The following is a 15693-nucleotide window of genomic DNA, read 5'->3' on the forward strand; positions in this document are numbered from 1 at the left end:
TCAGATCTATCATGGATGTCTGACTCAAACAATCTGAAGTGTCCTACGACACTGCTAATTTGGGAAAAAGAGTAAATTTTCCATCACGGTGCACATTTTTGACAATCCCAACACTTATCCTTTACGAGTGAATGGTACTGAAATTTCACTTTTAGAAATTACAATTAAACAAAAACTTGTATTAGTCCCAAAAATGTATATGTAGACGAATGCCGGATTTTAAAAAAGATACATTTTCCATCCTTTTTTTAACACAATGGTAATTTTTATTGCAAAGCATTCGCTGGTTTTCTTTGACTCCGATTCTGTCTATTTCTTCTTTGAAGCATTAATGCATTAATGTTGAAAAAACAACACCAAGTTTCAATTATTTGAAAAAAAGTAGAACATGCATCATTTTACAGCTATATTTCCTTCTTGCTATTTATTTTAATACCTACAGTAGTCCATGAACAGGGAAACACTTTCTTCTCTGGGTTGTAACATCATGGCCAGCTAACGTCTTCACATCTATACAGAGACTTTGCGATAGAATAATGGATGAGTGAATGACTCCAATAATAAGGCACAATGCACACCCAGAAAAGAACACCCAGAGACTTCACTGCCCAACCTTCAAGCTAGTGTAATACTACATTTATTAGAAAACACACACAAAGTAAAATCTGTAGGACCATGAGACTAATTCGCATGTATGGGGGGTGTAAAAAGGCCTATGATGCTGACGCAGTCTGACCTCATGGGAAATCTTGTGATCTGCTGTAAGGCTCCATCTGCGAAAAGCTAGGAGGGTTAATGTAGTGTGTAGTAGGTCAGGATGCTACTGACCTGTAACTGCCCCTTCCTCAGCTCTACTGCCGTTTCAGCGGCACTACCTGGGCTGGTAAGTATTGCTTTAAGATTTCACTATAACCAGTCCACCTCCAAAAGGGCGTGGGGTTGTATGGAGAAATACATTTGCTGAGGAGGATATACATTTTAAACCCATTTTCACTTAGCCCATCATTAATTCTATCGATTTCTCTCTTTTCAAGAGCCTCCCATCATACAGACTAAGATGCATATTTTACAGTGGTAGCTTTTTAAAGCACAGCATTAGAAAGACAATTAAAATAAACAAATTGGGCCACCCATACTACTTATTTCTAATATTTCATCTACCCCGTCCCAAGCCCTCTCATCGTCAATTCATTTCTACTACACCTGTGTAACAGTGTTCCCCAATATTGTCAAAATAATCACGGTTCCTGTCGCTGGCTCGGCAGAAAAGACATAATAGTGAAAGCGCTGAGGGTGAACTGGCCAGACCCCTTCAGACCTGCAGTCATTCCTTTTTTAACATTCTAGGCTCTTCTGCCTTTTCTTTCCTGGTGAAAGTATCTCATCAAAGGAGGGGGTGAAGCGACGAAAGGCCATCAGCAGAACTGAAATGTACAAGAGAGAAGGAAAGAGAAGGCATTCATTACCAACGGAGCTTCCAGCTATCTGCTATGACATAGGCTGTCCGCGTGGCCACCAACAAGAGTTCTTTGATGGGGGCAGTGGTTAATTTAAAAAAAAGAATAATATTAAAAATAAGTGTAGAGGTGCAAACATTTTCTGGGGAGCCCATCACCAGTGCTGCAAAATGCCAGCTCTGCTTAATACCAATGCTTCCAAGTCCTGACTCCACCTCATACCTCTTTGTACGACCACCCTACACTCCCCTTGTCCTCACCCTTCCCCTACAGATTACTTTCAATGTCTTCTTCCTCCTTATGTCTCCTTTTGTTCTTTACATCTCCTGCTAGGAGTCAAAAACTGGGGATGATAAATAATTCGAGGTCGCTGACAAGGGATAGCAGTTCCCAACACTTAAGTACTGGTAACCAGTGGTCGGTAAAAAATAGACATTTTAGAAAGTTCTCAGACAAGCAGATGCCTACAGAGGGCGCCTAAGGTCTGTTCAGTCAGCTAAAGTGCATGAGCACATTATTATGAGCTAACTGAGTGAGGGTAGAAAGACATGAAAATGGGCCAATGAGAACCCCCTAAACAGCGAGAGAAAATCATTTGTACATTAAATGAAAAAAGTGAGTAACATCCCCAGATGGTACCACAAATCACCTTTTGTCACCAAATAGCAGGAAAACGTGCACATTTCCGTTGTCTGGCATGCTTGATAGAAAATATTGGTATATCCCTAATATGTTGGCATGAACCAGAATGGCATCTCAGTAATAACGACGATAAAAATGAGCATGAAAGGATACTAACATTTATTTAATGTAGTCCTACCATTTGTGTGACATTCTCCAAATGGCAGGGACGTTTATTTTATCATTTATAGACGAAATGTCTCACTTCAACAGACACACAAAAATGCGTTATCTGTATGCTAACTTGAATGTAGTGATATTGTCAAACATTTACATGAAGGAACAGCAGGCTGCACTCTTAATGTATCAGATATGGAGGTCTAGATATGGTTTCTCCATGCAACACTATGCCTGCACATCTTTAACCTATCCCCGACCATTTTGTGTTTACAAAAAAGACACAAAACCTGGCTTTTTGACAGATATGTAATATCACTAGCGTTGTCATGATCCCCTCTGTTAGTTATCTCAATTTCAGGCACAAAAAGAAAGACCACATTTGGGTGCATGTTTTTCACTTCGATGGATAGATAGATAGAAAGATAGACTCATTGTACCATCCAATATGACTCCTCAATTTAGAGATGAAAATATGCTCTAAAGTGGACAGATGGATGGATAGATGGATAGATGAATAGATAGATGGATGGATAGACTGAAAGCGCAAATAGATACAATGACCAAAGTCGCCCATTCACCTGCAGAGCACCCCTCTTGCAGCTCCTTACCACACTCTTTCGGCATGCCTTTTTATGAAAAGCCTATTTTCCTCCGCACAAGTCTCAGAAGTTCCCAGATGTGTTGGTCACTCCCTCCCACTCATCCTACCCTGCTCTAAGCTATGTCCCCTGAGTTTCTCGCTAATCTCTGTCTCTATCAGGCTCCCCCAGACCTACAAAACCAAGTGAACCATCTACGGGTAATGCAGGGCAGGTTGCAGTATTGCTAAAACCCTCACCAAGCACTGTAGGGAGTTGGTTAAACTTAATCAATACCTAAGCTCGGAAGCAGGAGGCAAATCACCAAATATCTGAGAATGGATATTTGCCAGGTTTCGAGTGGAATGGATAAACCACTCGAGGAAACTCAAAAAGATCACTTCAAAGACAGTGAATCAAGACTGCATACCTTCAAACGAGCAACATATCTAACAAAGTAATTATTAACCGTTCATCTTTCTGACAGGTGAGAAAACCCATGCTAGAGAGTCTGCTCTCTCATTTTAAGCAGCCTTGCTACCATTCAACGGCAACCAGCTTCAACGAGTCTGCAGAGAAGAGAAGAGCACTGCTGAGCAGCACAACATCAAGTAAGGAATGTCCAAGTGAAGTCCAAAAAGCCAACCAAGCAAGCTTGAGTCATGAGATCCCGCTCACTCACTCAATCTAATGTCCAACATGATATCTGAGATACTTCTTTAGCATCCTCCACTTTTTTTGCAATTTGCCTTTGATTGTCCCCATGATCACAGCCATATCAACACAGCCAACTTTTATGCCAAGTTTCTGAGCCATGCTGAACCCATCTGAGCTTGGTTTCATCATCTTTACAAATCTTTGCCTGAGCTCAAGACAAAGCAAAACTAAACTCACACCCATCTGTACACTTCTTAACTTGATGCCGTGCCCCATCAATGACCCTGTTTCCTGTTGCTACTTGTGCATCCAAACAATAGTTGAATACAATAGTTGAAACCCACGTCCTTGATTTAGTTCCTGTCACAATACCTTCTGCTCCATGAGTATAAAAAGTTTCTCTATGAAACCACCTTGTTCCCTGCTATTACATAAGCTCATGCTGCACCGCTCTTTATAATTTACCTTGAATTGGCTTACATTAAGGGCTTTCTTTACAAGGAAATGATGCAGCATGGCGCTGCAAGACAGTTTGCTGCACCCCGCTGCATCATTTCTGTTAGAAATGGGGTCTTTGGTTGGCAGTCAGGTTACCCCCTGTCCAAGCAAGGACCCTCACTCTAGTCAGGGTAAGTCACACACAATCCAAATTATCCTGTGCCCACCCTCTGGTAGCTTGGCACTGAGCAGTCAGGCTTAACTTAGAAGGCAATGTGTAAAGTATTTGTGCAATAAATCATACAATAACACAATACAGCACCACAAAAATACACCACACAGTGTTTAGAAAAATATATAATATTTATCTGGGTATTTGCAGGTCAAAACGATAAAAGATGTAATAAGAAATTGTAGAGATATCACTGAAAAGTGATATGAAGTGTCTTAAGTCTTTAAAAAGCATGCAAAGTCTCTTTCAAGTACAAAGTACCTGGTTTGGAGTGGAAAATCTCCGCAAAGGGCCGCAGAGGAGGAGATGCTTGGAAAAATGGTGTGTGCGTCGGTTTTGCCCCTTCACACACGGACTTGCGTTGTTATTTTTCACGCGGGGAAGACGTGTGTCATTTTCCGCCGGCAGGCAGTCTCCTTCTGTGGGTCACGGGATTACCAGATGTCCCAGGGTCTGTGCGTGGAATCCTGGGCTTGTTATCCAGCTGCGCGTCGTTCCGGTGGGCTGTGCATGGAATTTTCTCCCTCACAGCAGGCGTCGTGTCGATTTCCTTTCTGGAAGTAGGGCGGCGTTGTCCAGGCGGGCCGTGTGTCGAAGTTTCAGTCGCACCGCAGGCGTCGCATCGATCTTTTCCTTGCGGGGTCGAGCAGCGTCTTTCCGGATTGGCGTGCGGTGAATTTTTCACTGCGGAGCAAGCTGAGTGTCGAATTTTTCGTCGCACAAGGCGTCCAGTTGAAAGAAATAAGTCTTTTTGGTCCTGAGACTTCAGGGAACAGAAGGCAAGCTCTATCCAAGCCCTTGGAGAGCACTTCTGCAGCAAGACAAGAGTTCAGCAAGGCAGCAGGCCAACAGCAAGGCAGCAGTCCTTTGTAGAAAGCAGTCAGGTGAGTCCTTTGAGCAGCCAGGCAGTTCTTCTTGGCAGGATGCAGGTTCTGGTTCAGGTTTCTTCTCCAGCAAGTGTCTGAGGTGGTAGGGCAGAGGCCCTGCTTTATACCCAAATGTGCCTTTGAAGTGGGGGAGTCTTCAAAGAGCGGCTTAGAAGTGCACCAGGTCCCCTTTCAGTTCAATCCTGTCTGCCAGGGTCCCATTAGGGGGTGTGGCAGTCCTTTGTATCAGAGCAGGCCCTCCACCCTCCCAGCCCAGGAAGACCCATTCAAACTGCAGATGTATGCAAGTGAGGCTGAGTACCCTGTGTTTGGGGTGTGTCTAAGTGAATGCACAAGGAGCTGTCAACTAAACCTAGCCAGACGTGGATTGTAAGGCACAGAAAGATTTAAGTGCAGAGAAATGCTCACTTTCTAAAGGTGGCATTTCTAAAATAGTAATATTAACTCCAACTTCACCAGTCAGCAGGATTTTGTATTACCATTCTGGCCATACTAAATATGACCTTCCTACTCCCTTCAGATCAGCAGCTACCACTTCAACAATGTATGAGGGCAGCCCCAATGTTAGCCTATGAAGGGAGCAGGCCTCACAGTAGTGTAAAAACGAATTTAGGAGTTTCACACTACCAGGACATGTAAACTACACAGGTACATGTCCTGCCTTTTACCTACACCGCACCCTGCTCCAGGGGTTACCTAGGGCACACATTAGAGGTGACTTATGTGTAGAAAAAGGGGAGTTTTAGGCTTGGCAAGTACTTTTAAATGCCAAGTCGAATTGGCAGTGTAACTGCACACACAGGCCTTGCAATGGCAGGCCTGAGACAAGGTAAAGGGGCTACTGGAGTGGGTTTCACAATCAGTGCTGCAGGCCCACTAGTAGCATTTATACTACAAGCCCTAGGCACATACAGTGCACATTACTAGGGACTTATAAGTAAATTAAATAGTCCAATTGGGTATGATCCAAAGTTACCATGTTTAAAGGGAGAGAGCATTTGCACTTTAGCAGTGATTAGCAGTGGTAAAGTGCACAGAATCTAAAAGCCAGCAAACACAGAGTCCAAAAAGTGGAGGGAGGCAGGCAAAACGTTAGGGGTGACCACCCTAAGGTATGTCAGGTCTAACAATTGTCCCCCCCAGCTGAAAGTGGGGAGAGCTGCCCGACCTCCTGGGAGCTCTCATCGCTAAGGCGGAAATATCTGGAGAGACCATCAGCATTGGCGTGGTCAACCCCTGGGCGATGCTCCACCGTAAAGTCCATCCCCTGTAGGGAAATGGACCACCTCAAGAGTTTTGGATTCTCACCCCTCATCTGCATGAGCCATCTGAGGAGCCTGTGGTCTGTCTGAACTCGGAAGTGAGTCCCAAACAGGTAGGGTCTTAGGGCCATATGTACGAACACTTTTTCCCATAGACACAGAATGGGTAAAAACCTTTGCTACATCTGGCCCTTAGCCTCTTCAGTGCCCAGACCACAGCAAATGCTTCTCTCTCAATAGCACTCCACCTCTGTTCCCGTGGTAATAGTCTTCTGCTAATAAAGACTACTGGTTGGTCTGAGCCCTCCTCATTTAGCGGTGCTGAAATGCAAGGATGTGTCATATTTACATATATGATACATCCCTATACTTTCCTCTGCGCTGGTGCACAAACAGCTGCCTAGCACCAATGCAGGCACCCTTACACCATTGTGCAAGGGTTTCTGCGATGCAGGGATGATTGTTTATGTGCAGGACGGCACACCTTCCTGCACATAAAACATTGTTAATGGCGTTTTACTCTTTCTATGTGTGCCGCAGGACACAGCAGGATGGAGCACACATAGAAAGAGGAAAAAACAGTGAGCAATAATGTTTTTTTCTCCTTGTGGCACCATTTTAATGACACCCCTGAGGTGGCATAGGAATCTGATGCATCCCCAGTCTTGTAAATCTGGAAATGTGTCAGATTCTGTCTGGTTCCAAGGGTGTTGCGTGGGAACACCCTCAGCAACACCCATAGTATGCCCCTTTCACGCAGAGTTATGCGTGAAAGTGGTCCATATTTACAAGGCCATGAAATGTAATGCAAGGTGGCTTTCCGTGGCCATGTATATATGGTCCAACACAATGTGTCACCAGAGCATTAAAAAAATAACACTGTGGTGGTGCCTTGTGCTGCTAGTGCCTTGTAAATGAGGCCCTAAGTGTCAATTTTGGGGTTTTCCCAAAATCCTTTTTGCATTTCGCAATCATCCCTTAATTTAAGTGCAGAAAAATCCTAATTTTCCTATAGACATGCTGGTGGGCTAGTGGCTGATTTCTGAATTTATCTATCAAAACAAAGAAACAATGAAGCACATTCAGCTGCTAAGGCCCTGGGGCATCACAGAACCGGATCAACACCCCCTGGTACGCACACTTCATGTTGTGAGAGGACGACATAGACTCACTACCTAGTTTGCTCGCACATGCCACGCAAGATCCTGTAGCTGCAACATATCACCATGGGAGAGAGACCTGCATAGAGAATTCTCTAGCAAAGAGAAGGAGAAAGTAACAGAATATCCCAGCAATGTATTGCGTATTGCAAAATTTCAGTACATTCAGGATAACAAACTACATAGGGCCTGTCTCACACCAGCCTCCCTCACCCACGTTTGGCCCTAGGTCAGCATGCCCAAGATGCCAGCAAATGGAGGCTGACATGAGCCACATGTTTTGGGCCTACCAGGAAGCAGAGAATCTATGGGCTTCTGTCTCAAATGAAATAGAACAGGTAACTGGCCATACAGATCTACACACAATAGAGGGGTGATTGTTTGGGCTTTTTAAACGGCCACCAGAAACTAAGACTGAGAACAGATTCATTGACCTGGAGTTATAATTGGTCCGTAGACTCACTGCTATGTATTGGAAGGACCCAGCGTGCCCTACTGCGATGCACTGGTGACCAGCGACCCTGAAATGGGGACGTGCTAATGTTGTAGCACTGAGGCATGAGGAAGTTTGAGCCTTGCGCAAGAACCACATAGCAGCAGAATGGGAGGCACTACTACTGGATTTACAAATGCACTCAGAGGTAGCAGAAAACTCTCAGAATGGCTCCTGATGACTTGATTATGATTGCCCCCCTCCCCTCACCCTATCCTCAATATACTCTTCCAAGCTTCCCCCTCCCCCCACACTAGTCTTTCTCAAAAGCAGTTTTGGAGATGTATGTCTTGCTGGAGTTGGCAATGCCCCATCTGGTTAAACCAACACTTCAGGTCCATATGTAGCATTTCACGATTGGTTACTTCTTTTTGTATTATAGCATAGTTAGAAAGAAATTTGAACCGCTTACTCCTATACTTGATGATGTTATCCTGTGATGTGCATGATGGGATTCCTAAACATACATATGTACAAAGACAATGATCTGGTAATTGTCATTTGCCATACTGTGTACAAAATCAATAAAAATGGTTAAAAAAAAACCAAAGAAACAATGAAAGTCGCTCTGCAGAAATCATAACATTTTTGAAAATTTACAAATTGGGCTAAAAAATGTAATGGCCAAACAGATAACTGAGCTAGCTCTCTACACCATTATGTTACACATCTATGCTTTTGCAGGCAGAGATCTACCTTGTTTATATTTTAAAAAACAACCTTTATGGTGCATTACCAAATAATGTTCATAGGGCATGCATAGGTATAATAGTATTTCTGGTAAAGGCTAAGTTTTCCATAGTCAATAAATATCTCAAATGACGACTGCTGTGAATATAAGTAAAGGGTCTGCTTGACTGGCAACCTTTAAAGCCAGCAAGCAAACCTGTTTAATTTGTTCCTACGGGATGACCTACTAAGAACAATAGCAGATGGTCCAAGATACTTGAGAAGCATCGTTTTCTAAGAAAAGCAAATCACATTAAAGATATTATGTGAAAAAATCAAAAATATCAACGTTTTCTTGAAATGTCCTACAAATTTCAAGTTGATTCTTTAGGCTGGAAGTTTTCTAGCAGAAATCGAACACTTTTTATATTTTGGGGAGATGTTGAGAACTGAACAAAAGCTGCATTTTATCAATCTGATGAAAAGATTAGAGAATGTGGCAGTGGTCTAATTGCATACTGTTCTAGAAGCCAGTATTCATTCTGATGTATGCCAAATGGCCTTTTCATATGATAAGGCAGTTAAAAGCCTCTGTTGGATACTTGGGATAAGCTGTTGTAGATGATGGACCACTGAAGTACAGCCATCCTTGGCATTTGAAATGTGCCTGTTTGCTTGCAGAGAGAAAGGTCTGGGTCGGGAGATGGATGGACAAGACATTATATTGATTTAAAAGTTTTTCAACAAAAAAAGATAGCAAGTAGTCAAGGTTTGTCCTTCTCAATCGAAAGACAAGTCTTGCGTGTGAGTTTTCCCAAGGTTTATGCTTACTGCAGGTTATGTTAAAGGTGTATCATATTCTCAAATTCAAACTCCCACATTAGCTCTTAGTGGAAGTGTAATGCTACATTCATGAATCTTAACTTTTCTTGAAAGAGTCTCCTAATGGAGCTTTTTAATTCCCCTGTAGGAATGTAGATTCCAGTGGAACTTCATGAAAACTGAAGTGATATTATATGCTTTAAATGAATTAGACATGTGATCAACCTTACAATTGCTCAACATCACCTGATGGTTTAGATCATTGGTTTGCAGAACAATAAGGAAATTAAGGGGATTTTGGGCAGAGATAAGGTCTCAAAATTTCAAGTAGCACCAAATATCTTTTTTTCCCAATGCTGTCTACAGTTCACATTGATGCCCATACCATTTCACCATCATCCTTGTTGGTGCAACATAAACTTAACATTTAATTATTTCAATTCCCTTTACTATTGACTTGAAACAAAATTGTTCCATAAGTATGTGAATGCACAGAGTACTGGAGTGCAGCTGGTGAGAGAACTTAGAAGGAGTAGGCATGTCTCACATGACTGGAGGTGATCCACTGGCTCACAGTGATAAGTTGTATCCAGTTTAATATGGGGATTTACGGGCTCATTACAAGTCTGGCGGTTAGACGAGCCGAATGCCAAACTTGCAGGGATGAGGCGGCTGTCAGCCTGGCTGCCTCACTCCCGCCATATTACGATGTTCCCACTGGTTAGCCCGGCAGAAACAGTGCTACGGTATTGGCCTCGGCTTTCTCACACCAGCACCCTCAGAATGTGCACTGTAGGCAAAGCAGACAATGCGCATTCCGAGGGTGCTGGACACAGGGGCCCCCTGCACTGCCCGTGCCATGGGCCATGGGCATGGGCAGTGCAGGGGCTCCCTGTGGCCCCCGGCACTGTGTTTCTGCCAGCCTTTTCATGGCTGGGTCCCGCCATGAAAAGGCTGGTGGAAACTGGAATAGTGATCGGCACGGCGCACTGAACTCAGCACCGCCGTCGCTTACCACAACTCCGACCGCCGTCAGCCCGTCGTGAACCATGTTACTGGTGTGCACGGCAGTCCTCTGATGGTACGACTGCCAGGGTCATAATGTGGCGGTTAGACCGCCTGGAGTGCAGTGGTCCGACTGCCACTGCAGCACTGGCAGTCCTAGGACCACCACTGTCGTAATGAGGCCCTTTGTTTTTTTAAAGTCTCTAAGACAAGGCATATCTTGGAGATTGGCATTTCTACTACTTAGAGACAACGACCCCTCATGAGTCTCTATGAATACTTTGCTGTTGGATGCTTCCTTTCTATGATGCCAATGTTTATACTCACCTCTGACAGCATACGATCTTTATGGCTCAAGTGGCAAATATATAGAATGGGTTACAGTTGACATCGTGGCCTCTTCCTCCCTTTAGTTCTTCCAGAATCTGCTAGTGTTTGCATCTATATATTTTAATCCATTATGACAGATTGGCCGCCGTGCATAAGAAGGCCATTAGTACCACATAAGTGTGCATACTCAGTCATTCAGGAGTTCCATTTTGAATATAACATTTGGCTGACCCTAATCTGGCGCTACAGAGATATATCTCATACCAGCTAATGAAATCATTCAGTAACAATGCCTTTTTGGTTATGTTAGCCAAACAGAAGGCAGCTATTTTTTTATAAAGTTGGAACCCCATGTTGGATAAGGTGTCTCCCGATTTTGAATACTGAATGAAGATTATATGCTACGTTTTCAACAATTTTGTAACTCCCTCGTTTTACTTGACTTTATGAAAAACTAGAGTCTAGTTACACAGATTGAAAACTGATGGTAAATAAGTGACACAATATTTTCATAATACTTTGTGCTTATTTTGGCTTGCTTAACAAGTCTGCTGTATTACTTTACATATTCATTTATTGTAGATTCATCCCTGCTAGCAGGTTCTGTTTTTATATAAAATAAAGGCATAGGACTCTGTTAATTTTCAGCAAAGTCCGGAGATCCAGTGGTAAAGGTTTTGGCTGGGTTCTCACAAAACTAAACATGCTAACAGGGCAAGGTGCATAAAGATAGAGAGTGGCAGACTTGCTCCTCATATTAGAGCTACTTTCAGAAAAGTTTTATTCAATTAAAATACGTATACCAAGAGACAAAAAAAATAAAACTTACTAAATTAACACATTTACAATTATTACCACAAATGGAAGCATGTTCTATGCTATCCAATAGTTTTTAAGTTCATTGTATGAGCCCAGTTGGCATCACCTTTGGCAGAACAGAACGTGTGGCCATTGATCATGTTCTACGTTCAGTTCCCTGGCCCTTGGAACACTCTAAGCATTGGTTATGTGAGGAAAGGTATAAGGTATTTAGCCATTTCCACTGGGCACTGAACACAGTTCCTTCAGAACTAAGAAGATAAAAGGCCCATTAACTTACTTATGTGACAGTGCAATCAAGTTGTTAAATGGCGTGTTTGACAGTTTGAAGACATCTTTGTTTTTAGTCTTCAGTACCCTGCATGCTGGAATTTTAAGTTCCACTGTAATCATTATAAGTATTTGGTCCTTATTTTGCTCTACAATGTTACCCCCACCGCTGACTCTTTTGGTTTTGCTAACCACTGTGTTGTCTCCAAAATCCCTTTCTACTTTATAAGTATTGAAAAACTAATCCCCTCACTACCTTCCTCACTGACGTCTCATAGCCTGCTTGATACTCTTTAATGAGTTTTCGTATGCTGCACAAAACGTGTTCAACTTCATAAACGTCTTCACAATCATGCTTTCTTTGCTCTCATTCTTCTCTCTCTCTCTCCTGCATTTGACACTGTTGATCACAACACTCTGCTGCCCACGCTTTGCAATCTTGGTGTTGGAAAATGGCCCTCTCTGAAGGGTCACCCCCAACCTTTTGCCATTTACCCTCCACTTTTTGCTGAATCTTTTCGTTGGCTTTAGGACTCTGAGCACTTTACCACTGCTGACCAGTGCTAAAGAGCATGTGCTTCTCCCCTAAACATGGGAACATTGGTGTATAAACAATTGATATATTTAATTTAATTGCAAGTCCCTTGTAAAGTGGTATACAATATACCCAGGGCCTGTAAATAAAATACTTCGAGTGGGCCTGCAGCACTCATTGTGCCACCCACACAAATATTGCTTTGAACATTGCTCAGGCCTGACACTGCAGAGCCTGTTTGTGCAGTTTTACTGTCACTTCAACTTGGCTTTTAAAACCCCTTGCCAAGCCTTAAACTCCCCCTTTGTTATGCAAATGTCACCCCTAAGGTAGGCCCTAGGTAGCCCATAAGGCAGGGTGCTGTGTAAGTAAAAGGTACGGCATGTACATTTACGTTTGCATGTCCTAGTAGTAAAAAACACCAAATTTTGTTTTTCACTACTGTGAGGCCTACTCTTCTCATAGGGAATTCTTTATTACACTTTTATGCTGTAGTTCCGTATAGAGAAGGAGTAGCTTTTTCATATTTCATGCCATTGGAATGGTAATAATAAATCCCCTTTACATGTAAAGTTAGATTTAACATTACTATTTTAGAAATGCCACTTTTGGAAAGTGGACATTTCTCTGCTCTTACCCCTCCGTGTGTGCTTGCAGCCTGTCTCCAATAAACGTCTGGAGTGGATGAAAATTGTTCTTTGTGCATTCCCTCTAGACAGCCAAAAACACATGAAGATTTTATGTTTCTGAGCACTCATCTGCATTCTGGCGGTTCTTCCTGGGCAGAAAGAGAGGGAGGGCTTGACACTTACACCTGAATAGGCAATGCCTGTCCCTACAGAAAAGCTGGATTACCTCATACTGATAGTCTGGAGCCAGGGCTGGAGGAAAAGGGCCTCTGTGTACTTCAAAGACCTGAGTCACTCCCACTTCAAAAGCACAACTGAGTATATGTACTGGGTCTCTGACCCTAACAAATCAGGCACTTCTGGACCTACAACTGGACTCTGTCAGAAGAACTCTGTGCTGCATCGAGGACTGCTTTTCTGCTGTGCTGCCCTGCTGCCTGCTGCTCTCTGACCATGCTGAGGGACAGCTGGATTCTGTCTTGCACCCAAGTGATCTTTAAGGGCTTGCTGGCATGCCTCCTGTTGCTTGAAACTCAGGGATATCAAAGTCTCTAACCCTGTGCTTGGTTCAATGGAAGTGGACCTAGATACTTGCACCTGGAAAATTGATGCATCTCCAGTCTGCTTGGAGCAGAATCGGCGCATCAACCCTACTGCGCGAATAAACTGGTGCATCACTCTCAAAACCAATGCACTGCCTTGACAGCCCAATGCTTGGAACTGGGTGTTACCGTCAGCTTGGAGAGATTGACACATCTCCTCGACTGCTCGGAGAAACTGGCACATCGCACTTTGGAACCAAAGCATATGGGCACTTCATCTTTAGAACTGACGCATCGCAACGACTGTGTGAAGAAAATTGGCGCATCACCTTGACTGTGGCCCGACACATCATTCATCTGTACCCTGCATCTCTGTTGCGACCAGGGTCAAGGTACTCTGTTCACCGGGCCTGTGTGGGTCCTGTCACCGGCCTGTGTTCCATCGCGGTCAGCTTGAACTGTTGACTTTGCCCCAGTCTAGCTTCACCAGATAACCCACATTCTGGTTTTTCCTTCTAAACACTCAACCTCTTTTTTATTTTTTAAAAATTCATAACTCGACTTCTACTTATTGGATTTTTGTTGTTTTGGTCTGTCTTGATTTAATTATAATAAAAGTATTGTGTATGTTTCTAACCTGGTATGGAGTCTTTTTGTGCTGTTTTCATTGTGTTACTGTGTGTTGTGTTGCACAAATATTTACATAATGCCTCTTTATATTATACTGACTGCTCTGTGTCGATCTACCAAAGGGTGAGCACAGGTAATCTTATAGAGTGTATCTGACTTACCCTGACTAGGATTGTGGTTCATGCTTGTACAGGGTGCATACTCTGACAACCAGAAACCCAACTTCTAGTATTTGGTGTCACAGACTCAGCATTAAACTGCTTTCCACCCTATCTTTTTGATCATTCTCTGTATCACAGTCCTGCCAACTAAATACAAAAATTACACTGAGTGACAAGGCGACGGGGCCTTGGAGGGGACAGGGCCTGGTGCTGAGAAGCACCTAAGAGGCACTTGTACCCCCCACCCCTCCTAAAAAAACATAAGTATGCTGAGGCTGTTGCAGATGCCCTGGGATGTTTCCACATTCATTAATGGGTGTCTGCAGTTCAAACCCTCTGAAAAACCCCTACAGTTGTTTTCTGCTTCTTTTCACAGCCACCATGTGATATCGGCTTCTAACCATGTGACCGTGTGAATGGAGTCGATATCTTGTCTCACATGGTGGCAATGTGGGAGTTGGCAGGTCTGGTATCATCCTGCTCCTCACTCTGTATCCACTTACATGTAGTCCTTTTAAAGGACAAATCCTGGGCCCTCTCTTCTACTCCTTCAGAACCCCTTGCATTCACTACCATCCTAGACACACAGATCCCCACTTGCCTCACTATCATCTGTTATTCGATGGCTATCAGATCACTTATGCCGATCTCACCCAAACGTGGAATCATCTTTTTTCCTCCCACTACATCACCTACCACCCACCCCAACCTTTGTACTTTCCTCCAGACAGCCTACCTCAAGCATCATTAGCTAGAAGCCATAGAATACACTTTACCGTTCAATAAACATGGAACCATTCTGATGCAACACAGCTACAGCAGTCAGTTTAAGTTACTGAACATCTAAAAAACAGTGTTCTAGTGCATCTACTCAGGAGACAAGATACTACACTTTGTCACAAGGAGCCTCTGCAATCTCCCCAAACATACTCATGCCCCCAGCTCCCATCACTAAGCTGGCTGAACATTTTGTTTTCAGGAAGGTACAGTGAAGATTTGTCATTTAAGGAAGACTTCTGAAAGCTATCTATGCTACATTACTTGAAAGAAGGCTGATTAGAAAATTTTAAGGTGTCATTATTTCGACATGCACAGTGTATAAGAAAAACACATTTTTCCAAAACATGTTAGGATCTTGAGACCTTCTTGGAATAAACTGAAAATGGGATGCCACAGAGGAAGCATCAGTGTCATCCTTGGCCAAGACACTCTGATACTGTGGAATTCCCGAAATACATAACAGCAATGTAAAATGAGGTGGGTTTCTCATGAGAATTACAACCCCACAGTGCATCTGCACTGTGAACTAATCAGAG

The 15693-nt window shown here is 43.2% G+C and overlaps 1 protein-coding gene across 6 annotated transcripts in view; it reads right to left on the reverse strand.

The window, feature by feature from the left end:
- Positions 1-243: 243 nt before the first annotated feature.
- LOC138284878 (transcription elongation factor A protein 3-like) overlaps positions 244-15693 on the reverse strand; it is a 194315-nt gene continuing 178865 nt past the window's right edge. For all 6 annotated transcript variants that reach the window (XM_069224116.1, XM_069224117.1, XM_069224115.1 and 3 more), the window contains one exon: positions 244-1424. In XM_069224116.1, coding sequence (XP_069080217.1) covers positions 1416-1424 — 9 coding nt within the window. In that variant the 3' untranslated portion in view covers positions 244-1415. The remainder of the gene's footprint in view (positions 1425-15693) is intronic.

Source organism: Pleurodeles waltl, chromosome 3_1, assembly GCF_031143425.1.
Source record: "Pleurodeles waltl isolate 20211129_DDA chromosome 3_1, aPleWal1.hap1.20221129, whole genome shotgun sequence".
NCBI classification, from domain to species: Eukaryota; Metazoa; Chordata; class Amphibia; order Caudata; family Salamandridae; genus Pleurodeles; species Pleurodeles waltl.